Raw genomic sequence first — 12,159 nt, 5'->3', positions numbered from 1 at the left:
ACATTATCTATCATTTGTTTACTGCATCCACCCTGCCTGTGGGGAATCTACATGTAGATCTATGCAGTATACAACACACATTAAAAAAAAATCATTAAATGTCTCTTTTGGAACCAAAAATACTAATTTCCATACAGTTGCTATGTATTTTTGATTAGTAACTTGGGGATCATGTTTGTATTCACCAGAGCGCTCAAAAAACTTGAATTTTGGGCATATTAACTGAAGGCCCTCTATTGGTGAAAAATGAAATTTCAAGAAAAAAAATTAGAAGAGCTAAATTTACTTAAGAGCCAAGTTATTCGATGATTATTTGTAAAGGAAACTGACAGTGTAAAAAAAATCCAGCATTTGTCTCCAAGAATAAGAGAAAATACACCAAACATTGCTAATCTTATTTTGCCACACAGAAAGTAGTAACAGAGAACAAGGTATATATCATAACCCTATTCATTGAATGAGTGTAGATTATTATATCAAAATGCCTTTATCTGTTGATATTCATTATACAATCATGATTACTCAAACAATTAATGCCCACACAATCATTCGACCCTTCAATGCTACCGTTAACGGTTAACTCAGAGTTAACACCTACAAAAACAAATATTTCTTTGTTCCTTTTCAGATAATGTCTTAATATAACAATAGAAAGACAAACTTGTTATCTATATCATGGTGATAAGTGGCAGACATACAAGGGCATCGGAAAATTCAATAGCAAATTTTGAGTCCCATCAAAACTCTATGTATGTTAACTGGTACAAAACGAAGCACGATTCATTAAATCTAAAAATTCAAGATATTGAACAGGTAAAATCTATTTAAAAAAATACCTAGGTATTACCATGTAGCTATAAACAAATCTGTGTTAAATAGCTACATGGTATTTCTATTGATTTTGAACTAAAATGGAATAATGATAATAATGTAGAGTATATTACTAAAGCACCAAATCAACACGGGTCGTGTGGTCCAGTGGTTAGAGCATTGGACTCATAATCGCAAGGTTGTGAGTTCGAATCCCAACTCTGCCATTGTTTCCACTTTGATGAAAAGGCCCGAGAGTGATATCTGTCGTCTATATAACGTCAGCCACTATGACTGATTAATCTAGACGTAAAATGTTTCAAAGGTAATTGGTTATATGCCAGCTTGGCGTTTACCAGCAAAATGCTGCCTGCCGAGTTCCTACGGGAGTTACCACAAACAGAAACAGAAACATTGATTATGTGGTCAAAATCATGTGCTCTTTTATATAAGGCTGTAATGTTGCCACATTTTAAACTATGCAGACATCGTTTGGTCTTCATGCGACTAAATCTTGTCTAAGCATGTTACAAAAACTGCAAAACCGTGCAGGTAGGATCGTTGGTAGGATCCGTGCAGGTAGGATCATTAAAACTGTCAGAGCACCGACAGGCTGGGATACTTTACAGCAACGTCATTTTTCATACTTATTGTCTTTTATATAAAATATTCCATGATATGTCGCCTGCCTATTTAGAACAAAAATACTCGGAAAGGTAGTCAAGTTGTCTTGCCCAAACCTAATACTGAAAAATGCAAACGTACATTTCTGTATCATTGTTGAAAATTGTCGAACAGTTTACCTCTTAACATCCAAAAACTTAACTACTTTTCTACGTATATAAAAAAAGAAGTTTTCCAAATAACTGGTAAAATGACAATGAAGGTTTCATGTTTCGGACTTTCTAGCTGGGTGGGGGGGGGTAGGTAATCTTCCACCGCATGTTCATTCATCAATTCTTTTACATTCCAATATTCATTTGTTCTATATTTATTAGTGATTTACATATATATTGTAATATCAATTTAATTAATTCATCTTTAGGGACCCCGGGGAAGAACTGATTGGCTATTCACAACGGTTTTATCCCTGCGATATAATTTCACATTTTGTATACCATTCATTGCTAGGTTAAATTATTGTTGGATATACTAATTTGATCATGTAAAGTATAATTTGTTTATATTATATTATATTTAATCGTGAATAAAAACAAACCAAACCAATCGATTTTTTTCATAATTCACTTCTGAAACCAACCGCATCATACGCAGATTGTTATTGTTGGAGTTAAGAATAGAATTTGTAAACTTTTCTTAAACCAGTGATATCGGTCAGTGCAGCGGCGTAACAGCAGAGAGAGAGAGGGGGGGGGACGTGTGGCGCTGGATGATTTCGAAGTGGTGAATAAGAAGAAATACGGGAAAAGGGAAAAGATGAAAGACTGGTAAAAAGAAAGAAAAAGAAGAAAGGGGAAAGAAGACGAAATTGAAATAAAATGTGGGTAGAATGATTGAAAAAGGACTGGAAAACGGAAGTAAAGAGGGGAAATAAAAGAAAGAACAAAGAATGAACCAGAACAGACCAAAATATTAATATTTGGAGGGAAGGGGTGGGAGGTCAATTGAAGGATGACAAACTGGATTGGGAAATGAAGGAGGGAAAGGAAACGAATACAGTATTGGTGAAAACTTGGTCATTTTCATTATCTACATTTAAGACATTGCGATATTGTGTTGACATATAGGCCATCTGAACAAGTTTGCACATTAATTAAAGAAATCTGATAACATTTTTGTTTTGAACCAAAGTTCAGTTAAAGTTGACCTCTTAACACTCAAGGAGATATGAGATTCACTCAGACACTCAAAAACTCGAGAGTTCTTGACCGATTATACCTTGAAACAAAGCACACCCCCCATCAGACTTTTATTGCGGGTTTGTGTGTGTTCGAGTTTCTAAGAAACTTGTATCAATCAGATGGACGTCTCGGGCCGAGCTTTAACGTCACCATCTAAAAGATGTGAATTCAGGGCTCGAACCTAGAACCTCTGCATCGATTCGTAATTGACCCCCCCCCCATGGAGCTTTTATATATTGGCGATCGCCTAATTAATGATAATAACACAAGTAATAATAATTCTTATTTACACACAAGTAGCCCCTTGATGAACTGTTCTAAGAATGGGCCCTGCAATGTGCATGTCTAATATCAACCTTCGCCCTTCTAATAAATGAATTGAATCGGATTGAAATGATCGATAAACGTCTGATTATCACCCTTCGCCCTTATAATGCGTCAGTTCATAAATTGAATCGAATTGAAATGATCGATAAAAGTCTGATTATCACCCTTTGCCCTTATAATACGTCAATAGATGAACGGGATCGAATTGAAATAATCGATAATCGTCTGATTATCACCCTTATAAATGTTATAATGCGTCAATAAATGAATTAAATCGAATTGAAATGATCGATAAACGTCTGATTATCACCCTTCGTCCTTGTAATGCGTCAATACATGAATTGATTTGAAGTTAAATGATCGATAAAAAAAGTCTGATTATCACACTTTGCCCTTATAATAGGTCAATAGATGAACGGGATCGAACTGAAATGATCGATAATCGTCTGATTATCACCCTTTGCCCTTATAATGCGTCAATAAATGAATAAAATATTGAATCGAATTGAAATGATTGATAAACGTCTGATTATCACCCCTTTTGCGTTATTCTCCGGGTTTTCCAAGGATATAGGATCAAAGGTAAAGGCCTACGAATTTTCAGGAATTGTTGACGCTTTGAGTTTTATTGAATTAAGGGCCACAATCAAATTGACAAGTTTAGAAATCAATTTTACTTAGTAGATATCCCTCTTACAAAGCATATTTGCTCACACACACACACAAAACGATCAAGGTTAAAAATGAGAAGTTTAAATAAAACAACAAGTGACTCGAATACTGTTACGTATCTACAAACAAACAAAAATGAATTAATAAGATTCCACCCTGCCTGTCAACCATGGTGCGCCGTGGTGTAGCGGTTCTGTCTCTCGCCTTGTAATTAGAGGGTCGTGTGTTCGAATCCACCATGGCCTAGCAAGGCGTCAATCCACACATTGCCACTCTCATCCAGGAGCTAATTGGGTACCGGTTGGAAACAACCGTCATTGTGGTTGGTTTAACAAGTAAGCGGCTGCATGATATGCTATCAATCCAGTGACCGAATAATAATAATTGTGAAGCGCTTTGAACAGTCGTAGATTAATAAAGCGCTATACAAATGCCAATTATTATTAACCTAAATTAGCACTTACCGTATGGTAAAATTTGGAGTGAATTTGCAATGCATACATTATTAGGTATACTTTTATAAAATCCTTTTTAAAATTCAGTCGTGTAGGTTTCGGGATAATTAAGGGATTAAAGATAGAATGTCACATAGTAACGTGAACATTTACAAATGCAAAGGACTCTAAATAGCATGGGGCTAGATCATTTACGTAGCATGTAGACTCTTTCCTGATTCAACATTCTGCAACTGATGACTGTTTTAATTTTACTGGATCATGGTGCTATATCACGTTGATTTTATAGAAGTGACTGTAAATTACTCAAGCTAATGTATAATTGAAAATGGAAATACAAAAGTGAAGAGTCAATATTGGGGAAATATAAAAAAAAATTTAAAGTTGCTTAAATCGAAATCACATCAGCAGATGGGCATGGCAAAAAGGAGAAGGTAGATTCCTCATTCATTTTAAAATCTAATTTTGTGCAAATCCTCACAAAGAAGACGTGGGCCAGATCCTTTCGATTATAGACGCTTAAAATTATTTTATAATTAGCTCAGTCTTTTGGTTATTCTTATACAATTCACTTATTCATCACTGCCAGGAAAGAATATACCCGCGTATGGCCTTTCATGAGTCAATGTATGGGTTTAAAAATGTATAAATATGTATTTCTGTATCATATTCTGTCTGAAACAACTAAAACATTTATCATGTTTGCTTTCATTAATAAAAGAAGAAAATTGGTATACATTTAAAATGATAAGTTAAGCCAAAAATTAGATTACGTTATATTGAATATATTTCAATTTGTGTAGTTTGCTTTTTTGCAAGCAAAAAATTTCTCTTCTATATAGACTTCTACATTGATTGTACTAGGCTCTTGTATCATGCTTTACAGTGCACAAAAGCGGAGGTACATCAAAACAACTTTTGAATCACTAGCTCTACAAATGCTAGGAGTAAAGGTTTTAATCAAAGCCTCTTCATATTACTATACGGGCTAACAAAATCCCATGTTAACTCGAGTAAGGTAGGGTGGGGTTCGGCTTCAGTCAGCGCTGCCGTGCGGCCGTGTGCGTCCACTATTTTTGTGCTGGTAATATTTTCGTCAAAACCATATTAAATATCATCGGAGGTGTCACAATGCATCGGGGATCCACGACAGGTAGCGCCGCAGTCTCTCCATCGAAGTTAGATACTTATACAGGTAGGAAGGAGCTAAGTCATAAGGCATTTCAACGAGTGCAAAAATCACTCGTTTTGCTGAATTGGTGTACATTTACCTTGACTAAAACACAAGGTGAACTTTAAACCCTCTTCTGTTCCTTTCAGCTGTTAGGGGTGATAATGGTTTCTTATCTAATTGGATTCAACTATGGCAGATAAAATAGGCTTGATGAATCGTGAAATTTGATGATCATTTGACACTTGATGACAAATATACAGATAGATATTTAAGTGTAATTTCAATAGTCCTCAACTTATCGGGCTAAATGAGACTGAATAACTTTCTTAGTTAATTAGCCATTGTAACTACTTAAACATTATTACATAGTTGGCCAGCGTACGTCAATGGAGAAAGGAAGTGTCTTTTGTTGGCATCTAGACACAAGGTACGTTTATGATTTACCTCATCGAAATACAATCTGGTATGCTAATATTATTTGTTACTTTGGTGGAAAATAGAACAAACTGCATGCTTTTTCATCAGAATGCAAACACTTATCGTTCATATGAGTATGACATTTCAAGGTATAAAATTGCTAGTAAACTATTAAAAATGAAAATCATTGGCTATCAGAAAGAGAGAAAGGTGGACAGAAAAAGAGAGAAAGAAACAGATTCATATAGACACACAGACAAACAAGAAAAGGAAAAACACATCGCATTTATATAGAAATAAATACTTTTACTAATCTATTTTTGCAAAGGCCAACGTCTCTACCCTCGCTCGAATAATCTATACGTCGCGATGACCGAAGACGATCTCGAAGTGGATGTCAGCGACGACGACGCTCAGAATGGAGGCGTTACGAACAACGGCTTGAAGCGAAGAGAGGAAATGGAGGTGGACAGCGACGAGGTAACCAATCGCGTGGTCATCAATCGGGGCTGCTATTCGATGTCCGAATTTCATGAGCAGCACGGATATCACCGAAAGACTCAACCGGGCCCGAGGGAGTACGTGCAAAGCAAGATCAAGCGATGTCGATGCGGAGTGGATAAGATTGTTGGTAAGAATGATGTATCCAATTTTAATGATTATATGAATGGATGGATTAGTGCATAATAGATAGGAAGATAATTAACTTTTTGATAAAATATATTACCTTAATTATGGAAGTAAATGAAATATGATTAGCATTCTATTAATAAAAACGAAATACAAGTCGAAGAGGGTTAGCAAATTCCAGGTATATACTAGGGCAATGCTTCATACAGAAAAGTTCAAAGTAATTTAAAATTCAAATGAGCTATAGATCCCCACACAGCTATAAATGGGCAGGAATCCGAGTAAGTATTGATCATTTCAAATAATAGAAGAGTAGATCAAACAATAATGCAGACAAAAGAATACGGACATGATCATGATAAAAAAGGAATACATATTCTGTCAACTTTTGTGAAAACAGACTGGCAATGGGTGGGTAATCCTAATCCTGAGGATTGGAACCTCTATGACTTGTATTTCGTTATTAACATGATTAATAGAAGTCTAATTATACTTGAATTCATTTGCATAATTTAGGAATTCTATTACATTACATCTTATACATATCTTTTAGAGGGATAGCATGTTCAAAGAAGAGCAGGGAAGTTGACCTAAAATAGACTGAAGTGAAGAAGGAAAGAGGAGATTAATTTGACATTGATTGATGATTTGTCAAGAAAACAGTACTACCAAAATTACCATGTGGCCATAAAAAAGACATACTGTAACTCATGTTCAACACGTAATTTAATTGGTAAAATTGCCGCGGTGATTAAACAAGCCGTATAAATGCATCCAAAAGACATCCTCTCAATTGATCATTTTTAATAATTTATTGTCAATATAATATGTTGTAATATTAGACTCATATACAACGAGAAGTTGACATTGTGGTAAATCTGCAAATTTTCCAATTAAAATCTAAGATTAAGCTTTAGCTACTAGAATTTTCTCTGCCACTGATTGACAAAACACGGTATTTTCTTGATTGATCGTGCAAGATCAATATCTCTCTCCAAAAAATCAATTCGAAAAGCGAATGCATTAAAAACCACTCAGATATTACGACATTAATGTCATGATGCCTTTGCGCATTAGACGTGAAACTCCAGCTGCATTGTGATAAGTTCTGCAAAGATCTTAGTGTACTAAAATAATTGTTCAGAGGCATCAGATGGTAGAAGATCTTTCTTAGAAAGAGATAGACATCACAGCAAAATGGAGTGTCGAAATTAGACCTAAATTTTATAGCGCATAAATATTGTTTTTAAGGCGATATGCATATCAGGGATTCCATTGAGTTGAAATGGACATCGTTATACATGTATACAAATCGACAATAACGGGAGTGCGACTTTAGTACTCAGAAAGCGTATAATTAATAACAGACATAAAGGCATACAGGAACATTGATGAATCACATTTTTATGATTAACTATTCTGTATAAGAAGACCAATTATTATGTTTTATCACAAATGTGTCGTTTGTATTATCAAATGAGAAATGACGGGTAGAGAGAAATGCATATTATCCGGTTGGTTATAGGGAAAGGGCCTCTTGCTTGAAAGAAGTCTTATATTTTAAGTGTCAAAGTACATGTGTACCAAAATGAATATTCGATTTGCATTTAACAAATTTCTTTTCACCTGGGTCTCTAAGACATATAAGAGCCATTGATTTCGACATCACTGATAAACCTAACCAAAATCATTGGAATTGTGGGTAGGGAATATAAAGACCTATTATATTGCCAGTCTAAAAAAAATTATTCCCGTCTTTTTCTTTAAAAAAATCGGATTTAGTGGCAATGTCTGTGCATGGATTATGATGATGTTATTCCGATATTACATTAGTAATTGTTTATTGCGTGTATCCCATAGGGATGCATCCAGTCACAAGTCTCGGATCAAATGCCAAATTTGCACAAGAAAACATAGGAATTCACGATTTTGGAGATAGGAGCTGCATCCAATTATGAAGTGGTAAAAGGACACCGAGCCTATTCAAGACCTGTCAAATGGACTTTAAAAAAATGTTGAATGATTTTGGGGCTAGAAACGGCTTCCAATCATGTACTAGTGAAAAGGACATAGAGCTTATGTTAACCGTATCAAACGGGCTAAAAATGATTGAATGAATGAATTTGGAGATATAAGCAGCATCCGATGATAGTACACCCAGCCTGTAGGTAAATGATTTTGGAGCCATAATGTAGTGGTGTATATTATTATTGATATGTTTTATTATCATTATTATGATTGATGTCATTACGATTATTTTTATTATCATTTTTGTTTTGCCGTTGACATTATTATCATTCTTGTTACTACTAATACTACAACTACAACTACTGCTTCTTGTAGTAGTCCTAGTGACAGTAGTATATTATTGTCATGATTGTAGTATGAGAAGAGGTAGAAAAAAGCAGCAGTAGCAGCAGGAGTAGTAGTAGTAGTAGCAGTAGCAGTATTAGTAGTAGTAGTAGAAGAAAAAGAAGTAGTAGTACTAGTACTAGTGTTACGATACTGCAACAAATAACAATAAAATAATTCGAAATTTATTCCCCTTTTTTAATACAGGAAATAATTAACCATATACAAATAAATCATAAATGATAATTGTCTTACGTCTCATGAAATCAGTTCTGGCAATTATTCCAAATTAAAGTATCCAGATAAAAGTCCAAGTTGGCTTAAATTCCTTAAGTAAAAGTTCACAATGATGGTGATGATGAAACCGATGTTGAAGCACGATGAAGAACAAGGGTCACTGTAATGAGTTGAAATGTCCGTGAAGACGATGTTGATGATGATTAACAGTCAATAACAGCAATCCATAAGTTGAAAAGCGTTCATTAAAACAGGTTGATGATCTCGATGAGAACTGAGAATTCCTCTCTTCCACAGAGAGAATTCCACAGAAGATAAATATTCCAGGTGGAAATAAAGTCTGCTCTGACAAAGTCTGGCGTGAAACTCTTAAGGCCTGGTCACACCGCCCGAGCGTTGTTGGAGCGACCGTGGAGCAGTAGGGAGAGAGGGTCGAATTTCGCTCACAAAATTGGGGAAAAAAATCGAAAAAAAAAAAACATCGAAATCGAAAATGGTGATCGGTAACGAGCGGTGATGATTTCTTTCTCTCAGCTCCACGACCGCTCCAACAACGCTCGGGCGGTGTGACCAAGCCTTTAGCTCTGATCTGATATGGTGAAGTAATATGATCTGATTCACTATTCTGGAAGCTTCTGGTACTGTCTTAAAAAAAGTACATTCTGCTCATTTCTTGAAATTTCTTGACATTTAAAACACTCTTGAATGACCTCATTGAAATCAACAATGTCAACAAAATAGCCAAGCCTATTGTTCATTTCCACTACCAATACAAGTATATTATAAAGCAATTCAGAAATAACAAAGAGTACTCAAAGATTAGTGTCCAACAAAGTTGTACTGGAACATTCTTGATCATTCTATGCTATAAATATCTTTAAAGAGGAAATAACTAAATAAATGAATGAATACTTCTTCTTATATATAACAGCAGTAGTAGTAGCAGCAGCAGTAGTAGTAGTAGTAGTAGTAAAAGAAGAAGTAGTAGTAGTAGTAGTAGTAGTAGAAGAAGAAGAAGTATAGTAATAGTAGTAGCAGCAGTAGTAGTAGTAGTAGTAGAAGTAGAAGTAGTAGTAGTAGTAGTAGCAGTAGCAGAAGTAGTAGGAGTAGTAGTAGTAGAAGTAGTAATAGTAGTATTAGTAGTGGTAGTAGGGTAAGCGGGGGAAAAGCAGCATATAATATATTGGGGGCACATGTTCACTGCACATAGACTGACTGTATGCTTTTTTTTAAAGGTCTACTGCTCTACATCTTCCCTGCTTTTGACTGGCTTCGTAGGTACAACCTTAGGACTGATGCTGTTGGAGATTTGATGGCTGGAATCACAGTTGGTATTGTTAACATACCACAAAGTAAGCTTTTTTCATGATATGATACATAGGCAGGTGGGATCTAGGATTGACCATACGGGAATGGTCACTTCATGACAAGCAGAACAATTATTGATCCCGATAGAGGGAAAAACCGGGAAAAGGTAGAACACAGTGAAAAATATTTGCAACCAAACAAAGTCTAAGAATACATGCATACGTGCATTGGACTCCAATGTGCTTTACGATACAACTTAGTCAAATCATGTTTAAAAGGTATATACATACAATCTTTTATCAGCAGAAACAATTTCAAAAGATCGTAGTATATCTAATATTTCTTTGAAATATGTACACTTTATTTTTTATTCATATTTTATAGCGGTTTGCAACAGAAAACGAACAATACACACCCGAATCAAGTATATACAGATTGTAAATATGAACATTTCTTGTGAGGCTACATTACCTATTAGTTATGTGTAACTCTTGTGATTAATCATAAACTTGTAATTATATTGTTTGTAGTTTGTTTCCCTATCTTAGATTATTCCTATTTTGTTTTCATTACGTTTTTCAGGATCATTTCCTCTTGCTCAATCCTGTCAACGAAATAATTGTTTTCTCCCTCGTATTATGTAGCTTCTTAATAGAATTATTGTGAATTCATTAAGTACTTTCAGTTGATGTTGTATGTTAACAAGTGTGGGAATGCGATTGCTTGTATGTGTGGGTGTGTGTGAATGGGGTGCACATTTTTATCAAAAAAGGGAACATAAGGTGAATGAGAAAAGGGTTTTGTGCGTTTTGTGGGGGGGGGGGCTGAAGATTTATAAGTAAATGTAATTTTGCACTAGAAGGTGCCATGGCCGATTGGTCTAAGGCGCTTGATTGGAGATCCCAAGATCGGGGGTTAGATTCCCAGCACGGCACCTATGCCCTTGAGCAAGTCATTTTTAATCACATTGCTGTTTTTATCGTACATCAAGTAAATGGAAATGCTATATGCATTATGAATAGCAATGTGTGGACCTGTTTACAAAAAATGTTATTAACTGAATGTGTGTGTGGGTGTGTATGAGGGAGAAAGGGAGGGAGAGGTGGTACGCTGTGATAAGAGACGTCATTGTGTGTGTGCTTGATGTGCCTATGCTTTGTGGGGTTTCATTGGAAGGGATAAAGAAAGAGAGATTATGGCAGGGGAGATATTGTACATGAGGGTTTGAAGAGTGTGGATAAAATGTACAAAATGAGGAGGTATTATTCGCACGACCCTATTTTTTTTTTTTTACCTTAGTTGGTAAATTCCTGAGCGGCTTATTTTCATGTTCGCAAAGGAATTTCTGAGTGATAGATTCCAAATCACATTAAAAGATTTCCTTCACATCATTCTTTCCTGACAACATGAACGTCATCAATCTGTCTTTTGTCATTTGGAAAATTTACTGGCACGAATGCCTTTTCGCGTTTTCGATTGATAAAGTGACCTAGAAAATTAAAAGATGAAATGATGGATTATCCATATTAGGTACATAGACAAGAAATATTCCAATAATTTGTTTTTTTCTCTCTCTCTTTTATTTTACCTTGGGAAATTTGTTTCCGGTTTCATGCCGAGATGCCCACGTTTTACGCTTTTAAATTCGAGGGAGGGGATTACTTCTTTTTTCATTTATAAGAATATAAGATAAAAATAATAGAACATTAGAAAAGACTAGAAAATTCCATTTTGGAACAAGTGTATTTTCAGAATGATGAAATTTGGCCTCTTCCCACTACCAATTTTGTCCTCTATGATTTTTGACAGTTTGATCCGCTTAAAAAAAATCACCCATCTCCGCGTCTCTCAGTTCTATTGTCTCATGACACACAAGTTTTATTCATATATGATCTAACTGAATAGACATTGGCAG

At 35.2% G+C, this 12,159-nt stretch overlaps 1 protein-coding gene across 3 annotated transcripts in view; it reads left to right on the top strand.

Annotated features, from left to right (window-relative positions):
* The window catches only part of LOC121410903 (sulfate transporter-like), a 42,186-nt gene that overhangs the window by 5,433 nt on the left and 24,594 nt on the right, over window positions 1-12,159 (top strand). For 2 of the 3 annotated variants that reach the window (XM_041603283.1, XM_041603284.1), the window contains 2 exons: window positions 6,046-6,348; window positions 10,172-10,288. In XM_041603283.1, the coding sequence (XP_041459217.1) occupies window positions 6,046-6,348; window positions 10,172-10,288 (420 nt within the window). Of the gene's footprint in view, window positions 1-5,105; window positions 5,322-6,045; window positions 6,349-10,171; window positions 10,289-12,159 lie in introns of those variants that run through there. The other variant, XM_041603282.1, reaches the window with a different exon arrangement.

This window comes from Lytechinus variegatus, chromosome 3 (assembly GCF_018143015.1).
Source record: "Lytechinus variegatus isolate NC3 chromosome 3, Lvar_3.0, whole genome shotgun sequence".
NCBI lineage: Eukaryota > Metazoa > Echinodermata > Echinoidea > Temnopleuroida > Toxopneustidae > Lytechinus > Lytechinus variegatus.
The sequence above is the reverse complement of the archived record's forward strand: the minus strand, read 5'-3'. Positions and strand labels throughout refer to the sequence as shown.